This window comes from Grammomys surdaster, unplaced genomic scaffold (genome assembly GCF_004785775.1).
Source record: "Grammomys surdaster isolate TR1022 unplaced genomic scaffold, NIH_TR_1.0 233, whole genome shotgun sequence".
Taxonomy (NCBI): domain Eukaryota; kingdom Metazoa; phylum Chordata; class Mammalia; order Rodentia; family Muridae; genus Grammomys; species Grammomys surdaster.
In genome coordinates this window covers 7,190,777-7,205,335 of record NW_021604678.1, presented here as the reverse complement: position 1 = coordinate 7,205,335, position 14,559 = coordinate 7,190,777, and the positions used below count along the sequence as shown (strand labels likewise).

General features: G+C 41.6%; 1 protein-coding gene across 1 annotated transcript; it reads right to left on the bottom strand.

Moving 5' to 3' along the window:
* Nucleotides 1-10,299: 10,299 nt before the first annotated feature.
* Nucleotides 10,300-10,991, bottom strand: Naa11 (N(alpha)-acetyltransferase 11, NatA catalytic subunit). The gene has a single exon (XM_028773720.1). It carries the CDS (start codon nt 10,967-10,969, stop codon nt 10,307-10,309), a length of 663 nt encoding a protein of 220 aa, XP_028629553.1. The 5' UTR covers nt 10,970-10,991; the 3' UTR covers nt 10,300-10,306.
* Between the last annotated feature and the right edge of the window lie 3,568 nt (nt 10,992-14,559).

Sequence of the window (14,559 nt, the reverse complement as noted above, 5' to 3'; positions counted from 1 at the left end):
CCATGACACCAGGGCTGACTTCCCAAAACTGACCAAGAGGTAAGGAAAGGACACCTTTAACAGGGTGCCTGTGTAATTCTGAAGCAATCTCATGAACAGGAAAAACACTGGCTAGGAATTCTGAGTGAGGGAGGTGGTACTTAACAGTCCTTTTCAAATTATTGTAATATGTTAGAATGAAAAACAGTTTTAGTGTCTGGATTAATTTGTCAATGGACAGAATGACTGTGAGAATTAGAAGTGAAATCTTTAGGGCTATCAAGCTATTTTTATGGCCAGCAACAAGGCTTAGATGGTAAAGATATTTGTCCCTTCACTCCCTGGAACCCACAAAGGAAAAACCAGTCCCCACAATTGTCATTTGACCTCCACATGGGCACCACTGTGGCACATGTGCCCAACCCAAAATAATGTAAAAAAAATTAGAGAAGTGAAATTTTAAAGAAATCCCACAGACCATGTTTTTAAAGATGAGAGGGAAAACTAATTACTTAGGGTAATTACAGCATTATGGGGAGCAGAGAATTCTCTGTACTGGTCAACATGCACTGTGGACATGGGCATGGCCATGTCAAAGACTCATGGGAAAACATTACCTCCCCACTCTTGGGTAAGCTGGCAAAGCCATCCTTTGGTCTATATACAGATGTTGATGGTGTGTGCAGCAAAGATTCCCCCCAGCATAGCTTTCTCCCTCAAGATATTTATCTCTGCTTTGTACAGGGATAGCTCCTTACAGTGTTAGCTAAACCTGCCTCTTGGATCCAGTTGTGTGCCATAAACCCCACCTCTCTGTACCCAGCTCTAATAAACATTCTGAGCTCCCACGGTGCTGCATTCTCCATCAGAGCCCTGATCACCCAACCCCACCTTTTCTATGTGTCTGCATTTGTCTTTTGTCCATTCCATCACCACCCAGTTATATTAAGTCCCTGGAAGCCATGCAAGGGTTCAGCACACCAAAGGATTCCAATATAAGATAGAAATGTTGGTTATTATTAACTTCATACACTATAAATAAACATTTTTATTATATGTATTTTGATATGTCTGAAACTTTCTATTGAAATGACTTGGTCATCAACAGTGTCGCAAACAGCATTTCTGTGAGTGAATGAGATTCTAAATTACTTAGGGTCTAATTCAAGGTAATCTGATAAGTGTCTTAGACTGCTTAGAAGTTGACCTTTATGACCATTACTAGTCAGTATCAGCATTACATAGAACTAATGAGTAAAAGTCCTTTATTTCTTGATCCTTTTAAAGCTTACCAGCTTTGGCTCAATTTCCGGCACTACCCTGTGTGTCTCCTTTGCCCCCATATTCCATTATTTTATTTCATATCATCTCTTTCTTATTGCTTTTATCTCCAAGGGAAGAAGAGGTTTTGGCTACGTAACCCACAGGCTTTATCCACGAGTTGATGACACAACTACACAAGACTATGTTCTGGTGACTAGGAACTTTGAACAATTTGCTGACAAAACAGGGTTCACTTGAGTTTCTGTAAAGCCAGGCATTCAGAAGGGGTGTGAGTCAGTCTACAGCGCGCACCACACTCATACCATGAACTATTCTAGGTCCTGGCTTGGGTCTCTCTAGGACCAGGCTTAAGGGAAAAGCAAGCAGCCTGTTCAGGGAATCATAATTTGCTGTGTGAAGAGAACAGTGCTGTTATGAAAGCAGTGTCAGAGGCACCCACTCCCAGGAACAGGAAAGACAGTTGCTTCTGGTCCATCAGCAGTGCACCCCTGGAGTCTCCTGGGAACTTGGTAATTTATGCCCTAAACAATGTTAGAACACTGTTTATTTTTATTATCTAAGCAGTCGTAACCCAAACTAGGTAGGCTGCTGCATTGCTGGATTTCTGATGTCTCTTGGTAACAAAGCAAAGCACCGATGGCTTTATTCAGGGACACTGCCAACGCCTGGAAGCCTTTCTGATTTCCCAATTGCTGTGATGATTAACATCAGGTTACTAGACTCAATGTGGCTGGCGCTGGGCTGGAGAAATCACTCAGGTAAGCTGAGGCTACTCCTTCTGTTTCTCCATCTGCTGAGCTGTTACCACGAAGACATATTGACAAGGGCTCAAGGAAAACACAGAATATTTTATCAGTAAGATTATGCTGCCCCAGAGACAGATGTTAGAAAGCTGTAATATTTAAAAATAAAGAGATAATCATATGCTTGAGGGAAAGAATAAAACCATTTCACAAGTAAGGGAGAAAATTAAAAAGAAAAAAAAAGGAAAATGGAAAGACTGAAGACTAGGTTGACACACAAAATGGCAAATCCTTCTACTGAGAAAAAAGAAAGTTGTATGTCTGCCTCAGGCAGGCCGTTACCCTTAGACAGCTAGTCTCCACACACTGGGGCCGATTTTTAAGAAGTACTTAGCAGGGCTGATGATGGATTACAGGACAGATTCATCTCTTGTCATCAGCTGCTTAATGTCAAGGCTTAGATGTAAATCCATATACTCCAGTTTTCATAAAAATGTAAACATGAACATGTTGGACATTTTGGTAATTAATGTTCAGAGAATATGAAAGCATTACTCTGTTCTAAGTCCATCTATCTGTGACTTTTCTGGGAAAGTCAAAGCCCTTTGCCTTCACTTACTTTTACTGAGACACTCAACAGGGATTACAATTGAAGGTTACATAAATATTTACAATTGACAGGTAGTTGTCATATATTAAGTCAATACTGAACATATCTATCTCCTTTTTGCCATTTGACACTTTAACATTGCTTTGCAAATAAATTTTGAGTTCAAACAGGAGCAAAGAAGAAACTTTGGCTCTGATTTCACCAAGGGTTGGTTTGAAATCCCTGCACTGCTTCCGATTTCTTATCTGTAAAACAGAGATAATAATGCCCACCTCTCAGGGCCACATGTTAGTAAATGCCATAGCACTGCATGTGAACACTGCAGTCCTCAATAAGTGACAAGTGACATCATTACAGAAGAAAGCAAACACAAAAAAAGCAACTGACGTGCACAAGCAGATGAGCGTCCAATTTAATTACTGCTCGCTCTTAAAGTGTATACATTCTGCTTGTATGGTGTAGTAGAGCCCTTCCTTATCATGTTTTCCCACTGAAAGTGGGGGAGAATACCCCTTGAATGTGGAGGACAGGACACATGGAGTTCCATAAAAAGCAAGAGGAAACAGGTAAGTAGCACCAGAAGAGGAAAGGGGCAAGAGGTCTAACTTGATGGCCCCAACTACCCCCTTAGTGATGATGGAAACCCAGACAAATAATGGTAAAACCTGCAAGCTGAAACCTCCGGAGTTGCCCCTGCTTCCTAAATGTCATTTCTAAGAGACATCTGTGCAATGTATCGACAAGCCAACACAGGACCACTACAAACAGTACAGAGGCAGCACAGTGAGAGAACGCCAGGGATGTTCTGTCACAGCAGGCCTCAAGCTTCCTTGGCTTTTGCGCTGAGGTGTTCCTCCTTCCTGATCACAGTAGCTTTATGTGGAAGGTTCTGGAGAGTTGAAGACAAGAAGCCACTTGAGTCACTGGGAGATAATCCCAGAGCAGCAGAGAAGATACTGCAGAGCACACCGGTTAAGCAAGGTTTCACACAGTACATGTGGCTGAGACATGAAGACCAGCAATGCTGTAGAGAAAAGAGAGTGTGTTAGCAGTGAAGGCACAGGCTCTGACAGCCATGGAGAGCTGTGGAAGAATGTCAGTTTTCTTCAGGCACGTAGTCACTGGATGATATGCATGTTCCATGAGGGGATTCTGAGTGGTGCACATACTACAGCTCTACAGTTTTTTAAAGCACAGGAAGTCAACAGGATAAGTGGTGGTAGCCATAGAGGAGGGAGGAAAGTTGTATATGATCATAGTGCATTATATACGTGTATGAAATTCCCAAACAAGTTTAAAAAATGTAGGAGTGTAATGGATACAAGTTCAACAGCAGATCACTAAGGAAACCACTAACCAGTTTGCTCTACACTCTGCATGATCCCATGAAAATTGGTGGGAATCAGACCACACAGCACAAACTCTTACAGGAGTGAGGCTCTCCCACACACCCTAAACAGGACACATAAGCATTTTCTAATATATGTAGGCCCAGTCTCCTCTAAGAAAGGGAGGTGGGGTGGGGGCATGGACTGAGCAGCCCTAAAGAATGTATTTCAAGTCATCTTCCCATCCTATGTTACTCGAAAGGATTCTTGACACTGGGTATGATGGCGCATGCCTGTAATCTTAGCACTTAGAGGGCTGAGCAGGCAGATCACTATTTTCAGACCCACCTGGACTACAGAGTGAGATACTGTGTCACAAAACAAATCATTTAAAACAAAAAAAAGAAAGATGTAACACTGCAGAAATGAAACGCCTTATCCTGGTTAGAGGCAGTGTTCTGTTCTGTAAGTCATCCTTTACAGTAAGAATTGGTCAAGAATCCAAAGTATGGATTGTTAGTCTTCAACATAACTTAAGGCTTGGTCATCCCATCAGTGACTATCTGCTGAGTGTCTACCAGCAGTTAACATCATGTTTAATATTTTACAAGATAAACAAGATATGAGCTCTAATTCTTGTTAGCTAAATGTCTGTGTGATGTATGAATAGACTGAGTTTTGTTTTTTAAAGGCCTTGGAGTGTTTCTGATTATTTTTAGCTGAAAACAATAGTAAAGTATCACAACTATAAAAGTGAATTATCTTTTTTTCATCTACCTTGCATACACATGTTATAAAATAGAGGCTATTCTTATGCACAGAGCAGTTACAAAACATTTTTGTGCAAAACTTATCATTACTGAAAGCTCTGTTTCCAGAATAACACAGAATCAAGTAGAAGCCAATGATAGGCAAAATCTAGTGTTTAAAATTTTTATTTGGGGGCTGTAGAGATGGCTCAGAGGTTAAGAGTTTATATTGTTTTTTCAGAGGTTCTAAGTTCAGTTCCCAGAATCATGGCAGGTGGCTGATAACCACCTGTAATTCCTGTTCCAGAGGGACCCTATGCCTCTGGCCTCCACAAGCACCTACATACACACACAGACATACAAGCAGTTAAAAATAATAAAAATACTTATTTATAAAAAGAAGTATACCTGGTTTAATAGAAGAGCAATAATATGTGAAGGAATAGATTATAAACACTATCACTACTTTTCTCAGCTTTTAATGAACTCTGTTAGCACAGTTATGCATAATTATATAAACTCTAAATATTTTATGGGTGTTTTAGTTATCTCAGCAAATATTGCTTGGCAATTTTAAGAAACTAAAGTGAAAAAATCAAATAACGGTATAATATATATTCTAAGTCAATTTGTTTCGTGGAACAGTACTGATACTTTTCATGAAGATTTTCTTCAAAAGATCTATTGTATCCCTTAATTTATTAACTTATTAAGTTCAAATCTTTATATTGCCGGGCGTTCTTTTATTTGTGTAATTTTATTTCTAGCTATATGCATGTCTGTTGGTAGGTATATACACGCGAGCACAGATGCCTTTGGAGACCAGAAGAGGGTGTCAGGTCCCCTGGAGCTGAAATTATAGGTAGTGCTGGGGACCAAACTCGTCCTCCCCAAGAACACTGCACATTCTTCACTGCTAAGCTACTCTTCTATAGGCTTCTGAATGGTAGGCTATGGAAGCCTACAGAAGGAATGTTGATAATAAAACCCTAATAAAACCCTACGAACAGAGAAGAGGATACTATCGTTTTACAATATGAAAAATCTGCAATATTCTGGAGATAATCATTTTACAAATGTAATTATAGAATATTTTCAGAAAGATTTACATTGACATTTTTAAACAAAAAAACACTCTCCATTTGTAGTTGTAATATGTTTTTTCTTACCTTATTCACCAGTAAATATATTTGATTTTATATACTAGAGCAACAAGAGTACACAAAGTGAGATTTAGATGAAAATCAATCCCTGCTTTTATGTGTTACCTCTGCCAGTGTTTCAGCCAGCCTGTGTATATTACACATTGATTGAAAGATGACACAGTTAGAGATTATAAATAATTCAAAAATAGACTATTCTGATCAGGTTTTGAAACCAGTATTTCATCTCTTCTTAATGTTCTGTATCGTCATAGTGTGCAGTTGCATTTGAAATCTATAGTTCCTGGCATATCTGGGCTAAGGTTATACTAGGAATTTGCCAAGCCTGTCAGTCCCTAACCTTCTCCCATGTTTCATTATATCATTCCAGTTATAATTAGTTGTCTGGTAAAATTAAGAACAGTCTATTTCAGTGAATGCTCATGTGAACATTTAACAACTTTCTGTTAGAATGACAGCTTCACAACATGAAGAATAAACTAGAAAAGCAAAGTCACCGAAGTAACCTTAGTTCACTCAATGATGCCAACTCAACCAAAAACACTAGCACTTTCTCCTTTTTTGTTATTAAGTGTCAGGCAAATACTTCCTGCCAGGAGACAAGCTGATTTTGATGCCATTCCTGCCTCAACTAGCATGTTTTGGACTGACCTGTCTTCATTGCTATGGCTCCCTAGAAACTCTGCTGCTTCCAAGCGCTGATTCTGCTAAGTGCTTTGACGTTGAGCTTGTCAGTGAAAGCTATTTTAGTTCTCAACTGCATCTCCCTTCCAAGACTGCAAACTGTTGCTGCTCAGCTGCAACACTCACCATTTGATGCATGTGAAGGAAGGAAGCTGCACAGTTACTGTCAGCTTCTATCAGTAGCAAAATCTACACTGTGAGTGGTACTCAGGAGGACCAGAACTCTTGAATTTAATCTTCTTATCTGTGGAGCCTGAGTGGCTAAGTTCCTATCCTCCACTCACTCACTGTGTATGCAGTGCAGGAAAGCAGTAATTCTTATTAATTTTTAGGGTGAGACACTCAGTCCTCATTCACCTGAAAATGGAAGTAAGGACAACTGAAAACTCCCTCTCTTTAGGGCTTTGCGCATATGCATCTGGCCTCTAGCTCCATAGGAGGGAGCTCTGAATTGCAGCAGTGCAGTGATACTTTCACAGCCCAACCTCACGACTCCCTTGCTCTTTTTTGCTCCATCAATGCCTTTTCCCATTTAGGCAAGTAAAGCTATGAGCTGGTGACTGTTTAAAGAGATAAAGAAAAGCTCTGAAACACAAGGGTGGGATCATTTCTTTCAGTTTTGAAAGAGACAAAAAGGCAGAATCCCATTGCTATCTTGCCCAAGTGTATGCAAAAGCAGAATAAACATTCTATATATTTATGTGAAGAACCCTAGGTGCATTCCCAGAATTCCCTGTGGCATGTCTTGAAGGGAAGTAATAGGGATCCTCTGCTCCTGGCTGGGCATGGAGCAGCTTCTCAAATCCATAGCATAACTAGAATGCTTCCCACTGTGGAAGAAATGATGCTGTTTGCCAGAATACCTCCCTTTCCTTCCTGGGACAAAGCTCAACTACACTTCTTTATCTCCCTTGCCATTAACTGTTAAATTGGTGCTGATTTTTAAAGCCTGTAAGAAGTTCTGTACTTACTTTCTTCCCTGTTACCTAAATGTGCATGAACAGATGGAAGACATTCTTGAAAATGGGAGTCAGGAAGCAAGGAATTGAAATTTTGCATTTGTTTCAATTGTGAATGTATCCACTAGAAGTACTTGCTATACTTAGGGCTTTGTCACAATAAAATCGTAGTAAGTTCATATCATAGTATAGCCATTGCTGGCATCTCAAACATAATTTATACTATTCTCAAACCTGCTCAAAAGTAACTAATCAATACACATACTGCTATAATTTTATTTCTTAGCTACTGAAGCACCTGTATTATTGTCACAGACATTTAAAAATCTTGACAATGCTATTTCAATACATTTTTTTCTCATAGTCCATATGATGTGATGCCTTCTGGAACATCCCATCTCCAGAGAGAGAAGAGATCCTTAGCTTAGGCCTTCCCAGACTAACAAAGGTGCCGCAGAGACATGTTCTAGGTGGATCTTGAGTGCTTTTTACAGAGCAGAGCCCTTTTCCTCTCCACCTAGTTTTTCTCACCCTGCAGACCCCAATTGCTCTATGATGAAAAACTTTAATTTGTAAGCCACTAAGTCAGGGACTCTGCAACAGTTTAGTTCCTTTATGTAGAGCAGCACTACACTGTAACTACTAAAGTGACCTCAACAAGGTCCAGAGTGGCCTCTGGTTAGATAGGACCCAAAAATGAAGAACAAGGAGGAAGCATTAGATGGGGTCACAGGACTGTCTCAGAAGGCAGGAGGCAAAAGAGGTGATCCAACAGAATTCAAGGCCAGCTGGTCTAGAAGGAAGAAAAATTATCTCAGGAGATATCAACCTGGAAGGAAGATGAAATTGAATATAGGAAACTAAGATGGAAACAGTTCATCGTAATTGTGTTTGTATGAGAGTTATAACTGCCAGGCAAGAATCAATCTTTTCTGGTATTTTTCTCTTTATCTAATAGATGAGCAGATGTTTTCATTTCCTTTATTTCTTGGGTCCTAAGGGGTTCTGAATTCACTACACTTGAGATGTAGTGTTTTAAAACAATCTTATTAGCCCTGTTCTCAACTAACAACATTGACAAGACACAGATTACCAGAGTGATCAGTATCTTCTGTATCCTTCCAGAGAGATTTTTAAAAGATGTAATGTTAAAAAAAAATCTGTTTATTTAAATAAATTCTTCAATGATAAAACTTTTTTGTGTTATATGTTTTCTTTCTTCTCCCTTATTTCTTAAACACAGTGCTGTGTACAGAACCCAAGTCCTTGTGCACATTAGGCAAGTGAATGTCTACCACTGTCTAGTAAAGTTATAAGACAGGTAGGAATCTGATGACATATCTGTCTTGTTCAATTTTACCTCCCCCTTTACAGTCTTCCTTGATCCTGGATCAGATGAATTCCACTGAAACTTTAAAACTGCTGTTAGCACATGGACCCTTGAATTATATGACATAATTTTTTTCTGGAAGAACTACTGTGGTATTTTATTAGTACAACTAAGCCTGTTCCTAAGATAGTAGCTTTTAAAAAGGGACTTTTTGGTGTATATTTTTAATTATGTGTGTGTATTTATGGACACACATGTAGCAAGGTCAGAAGACAACTTTTGGTAGTTGGTTCTCTTCTACCACATGGGTCCCAGGGATTGAAATTTAATCCATCAGGCTTGGCTGCAGGTGCCTTTAGCCCCTGAGCCTGCTCAGCTTTTCTATTTCCTTAAAGATATATGAATAAATAAACAAAACTAAGTTCTCACTAGCCCAGTTTGGTTGCAAACTCAACATCCTCCTCGCTCCTAAGAACTGGGATTACAGACATATGCTACTATGTGTGCATTAGTGGCTTCTTAGAATGTTTTTAGCAAGTATAATACTTTGCTCTAAGTTTTTGTGTAAATTTTCACAAATCCCAGAGTGAAAAGACAGCATAAGGAACCCACAAAGAGACATTTCTCGCCTTCCACAGTTTTTACAAGGCTGCTGTTCTTATTTTTAGACATTTTCTGCAGTCCTTATGATCAAACTCAAGGCTATTATTCACAGGTTAGATAAGCATGCCTGGTCATCCCACCACACCCCTTCCTCTTTTAGGCTGCTTATCTTATTTGAATTCCTCACCAGAATCTGTTTTTTGTCCCTTATTTTTGCTGGCGTATTTTAAAACAAATTCTAGGCATCATATTAATTAATCTGATTAAAAATATATTTTTGTAGGATAATTACCTCATTTAGCACACTTAATAGAGTCCACATTCAAATTTGGCCTGGGTAACTAGTCGTCTTGGTTTGTTTGAATGAAGATTACAACAGTGCCACCAATGGTTGTTTGGTTGCTATTATTTTTAGTTTACTAGAAAATTCTTGTGTTTGTTTTGTTTTGGTGGTGGTTGTGGTGGGAACCAAATCCAAGGCTTACTGGTTGCTAAGCAGGAGCACTACCACGGAGCTACACCCCTAGCTGCCCATACCCTCCCTCTTTAAAATGCTACTTCTTTTCTGAAGAGGCCAGGACATTCATTCTTCTGTCAAATTTCCTTCATTCTCATTCTGGATTTCGATGGCTGCATAGTATATCATTCAACACATCCTGTTTTCTATTTTTTTTTTTAAAAAAAAAACCACTTAAAAGAAATCTTTCTTTTAGCCAGAATATGGCAAAGGTAACACTGTGGATACTTTCACTGCATTCAGGAGAAACATAGCAGAAGTATAAAAGGGTGGGACAAGATGGGACTGGACAGGCCAAGATATAACACAAAGGGGTAACAGAGGGGCCCGGCCATGGAAAATACCTCAGGCAATGCTCTAGGAGGTGGAATCCAAGTCCTCTGAACTGTCCTGGACATCAGTGCTGTCGCTGCCAGTGTCTTTGCCTGTGGGGTTCTCGGGCTGACAGGCCTCCTCAGCATCAGGAAGTGTGCTGCCCTGGGTCTCCTGGTTCTCCTCAGAGCCCAGAACCACGTATCTGCTCTTCTTCAGCACCAGCTGCCTTCTCAGCTCATCTGCCATCTGAGAGAGATCCCGCTTCATGGCGTAAGCATCTTCCCCATCGGCATAGTACTTGGGTTCCACTTCACTAACCTGGAAGTTGAGGGTGTTAGAATACAGGTGCAGGGCCGCCCTGTTGCTCTTCCTAACGTGCAGGGACACGTATTTGGCACCAAAGTTCTCGATCATGGCCCGTGAGGCCTGGTCCATCAGCTTCTGGGCCAGGCCAAGGCGCCGGTGCGAGCGCTTCACGGCCAGCGAGGTGATGTGTCCGTGGGGGACATCATCGGGGTCTTCCTCCATCTTGGCCAGGACATAGCCCACTATCTTGCCGTCCTCGTCCTCGGCGATGTAGGAGAGCTGGGGCCACGACAGGCCGTGGTAGAAGTAGTACTTCATCTGGTAGTTCTCCGGCAGGCAGAGCAGGTTGCAGTGCTGCATATTCATCAGGTCGTCGGGCCGGGCATTGCGGATGTTCATCCTGGCGGGCCGGAGGGCCCACACCGCGTTGTTGCCTCGGCAATGGACTTCAGCAGGCCAGGCCGGGCGGTGGCGGGAAGGCCTATGGGCGGAAGGGGCGGGGCTAAGGGCGCTTCCGGGAGCCTGCTGTCCCAGCCAATGAGGGTTCTGGTTCACAGGCCTGCAAGCCTGCACTCTTAGGGGAAGGCGGAGTGGAGGTGGCACTTCTCGGTTTAAAAGGTATGGGACTCATTGCTTCCGGCGTCTTGTACTAGCTTCAATTTTCACTTGTTCTCTCTCTGTGCATGTAATGAGTCTGTGTGTATGTATGATTTTGGGGGGGGGAGGGGGAGAGAGAGAGAGAGAGAGAGAGAGAGAGAGAGAGAGAGAGAGAGAGAGAGAATATGAATGCGCACACGCACGTGCCCTTACCAGCATGTGTGTACCTTGGTTTATGTGTACAGGTCAGAGAACTTGTAGAAACCTTTTCTTCCAACATGTGGGCCCCAAGGATTGAACTCAACTCCTCCATTTGTCAGCGAGTACATATACTCCCTGTACTTGATAAGACATCTATTTGGACTCAGTTTTAGCCTTTTAGTTTGTCCATGTCTGAACACCCCCATGTAACTAAATAAACCAGAACGTCAATGCCATCACAGGTAATCTGTTCTCCCTTACCCTCTAGTGTCCTACCTAGCAGGTTTCATATATAAAATCACACTGTCCGCATTTGTTTTGTGTATTTTTTTCACTCACTACACGTGAGTTTCAGCGATCTTGAATAGCGCTGAAGCTTTTCTGTAATCTCATTTGATATTCCATTGTCTAAGTTTTTTCCATTCACTAGGAAACACTGCCACTCCTGGCTATTTGTGGTATTTCCAGTTTGGAATAGTATGGAGGGCATGGCTGAATGCTGTTGAGTATGTATGTATATACTCGCCTAGACTGGAGAATATAATAGTTTTCAAATGTTATAAAGATTCCTAAGCAAATTTCCAAATAAAAAGATTCTCTTCATTCTTCTTAGAAATATGTTTCAGGTTGCAGAGAATGAGACTACCCCTCCACATGAAGTTTTTGGACAAGGCAAAACTCTTGAGAGCAGGAGGGTGTGCCCAGAAGAGTGAACACATACAAAAAGCACCTGTGGTTTTTATTCTAACTCTAGGCATGATTGTGTCTTTTCCCCATGGCTGGGGACTTTACAGTCTTGCTCAGATGGCTGAAAACAAAACAAAACAACAAACAAACAAAAAAACCCTGATGCACAAGAAATGAAGGAAGAAGGGGTCACAGCTCCAGGATATCAAATTCCTGGAATAGAGCAATAGAGCAGAGGACCTGTGTGTAAATAAAGGGTTTACTGGGTGGGGAAAATTAAAACAGTAGCATAAAGGTCTTACAGGTAGGGGAACTAGAAAGATCTTAATTACTTGTCCTAGACACATGTCTTACAGTATTTGATGAAAAGTCTCATATCTGATATTTTTTACATTGGCAACATATGTGATTTCTCCAGTCTTTTCACATTATCCATTCTTGTGCAGGCATGGAGGTATTGCACTGTGGCATATTTTGCATTTTTCTAGTGACTCATGACAACGAACACCTGCTTATTATTTGTTCTGTTTCCTTTTTGAGAAGTGACTGCTCAAGTTTTTTCTTTCTTTTTTTTTTTTTTAATGGGCCTGTGTGTATTTTCTCCCTTCCTTCTTTCCTTTCTTTTTTTGAGACAGAGTATCTCTTTACATAGCTTTGGCTGTCCTGGATTTGGTAGATCCTTTCACATTTATGGCAGGAGTCATCAGGGTGTACTGATAATGTAGGCCAGGTTGGCCTTGAACTTACAGAGATCCACCTGTATCTGCCTTCTAGTTACTGGGATTAAAGGCATTGGCCACCTGTGACAGTGCCTGGCCTGTGTCTTGTCTTAAAGGTTGCTTTTCAGATGTGTGTATTCTGACTTGACTCCCTTTATGGAGCTAGTTATAAGAGTAGTTGCAGTGAATGTTATCCTTTCCTGTTTACTAATTTTTCCACCTCTTCTTTTGTCAGCTTCTCTCTCCCTTCACTAAAGAGTGAGTTCAGAGCCTCTCCCCCACCAAGATACTGCTGTCTTTCCAGACCTTCTAATGCTAACTTTTTAAACAGACATGAATTGCTTGCTTTTTAAATTTTGTGAGTACCTTTTGCACTGATTGGAAATTCCATGCCCAGTTCATAGACACAATCTATGTTTTCTTCTGCAACCCTTATTGTTTTATGTTTTACATTTGCTTCCCTTTGACATTGACGTTTGGATGTGTTGCCAGATATGTTTGGCTATTTTCTTCTCTAGGTTGATATTGCAATTCATTTACTACTTTCTTTTTTTAAATCACCGCCTTCTCTTCACTGCATTTCAGTGTCACCTTTGCCATAAACATTTGGCACATTAAAAAATATATCTTTACTTCCCTTCTGCCCCTGCCTGGTCCTCTGGGCTGGAGCAGACACAGAGTCGGTCTGCTCCCGTCCTGTTGAGAAACTGAATCCTGAGTCATCCAGGAGCCACTGCACTCAGAGCAGCTGGTAAGTTCTCCATCTCACTCCCTAAACCCCAGAGATAGATCGGGGAGCCAGGGACATCCAGGGCACAGCAGCTACCCAAACCCCGCCCCTCCAGAATTCCACTTCCCTTCTGCCCCTGCCTGGTCCTCTGGGCTGGAGCAGACACTGTTGAGAAACTGAATCCTGAGTCATCCAGGAGCCACTGCACTCAGAGCAGCTGGTAAGAACTCCATCTCACTCCCTAAACCCCAGAGATAGATCTGGGAGCCAGGGACATCCAGGGCACAGCAGCTACCCAAACCCCGCCCCTCCGGAATTCCACTTCCCTTCTGCCCCTGCCTGGTCCTCTGGGCTGGAGCAGACACAGAGTTGGTCTGCTCCTGTCCTGTGGAGAAACTGAATCCTGAGTCATCCAGGAGCCACTGCACTCAGAGCAGCTGACACAGAGTCGGTCTGCTCCTGTCCTGTTGAGAAACTGAATCCTGAGTCATCCAGGAGCCACTGCACTCAGAGCAGCTGAAACTGAATCCTGAGTCATCGAGGACCCACTGCACTCAGAGCAGAAGGATTTCCAGATCCAAGAGGTGGCCTGAGTCCCAGGAGTTATTCCACCCAGGAGATTAGGAGCATAAGACCACAGAGACCTCTGGACTCTGAGGAGCTCTGCAATAAGCAAGATAACTGGAAATACAGACTCCAGTTTTACACAGGGAGGGCAGGTACCACTGGAGTTGACCAGATGGCGAAAGGCAAGCGCAAGAACATAAGCAACGGAAACCAAAGTTTCTTGGCATCATCAGTGCCCAATTCTCCCAATATAGCAAGCCCTGAACACCCCATCACACCTGAAAAGCAGGATTCAGAATTAAAATCACTTCTCATGATGATGATAGAGGATTATAAGAAGGAATTAAGTAACTCCCTTAAAGAAATACAGGAGAGTACAAGTAAACAGATAGAAGCCCTTAAAGAGGAATCACAGAAATCCCTTAAAGAAATGGAAGAAAAGACAAAGAAGGAATTAAACAAAAACATTCAGGATCTGAAACTAGAAA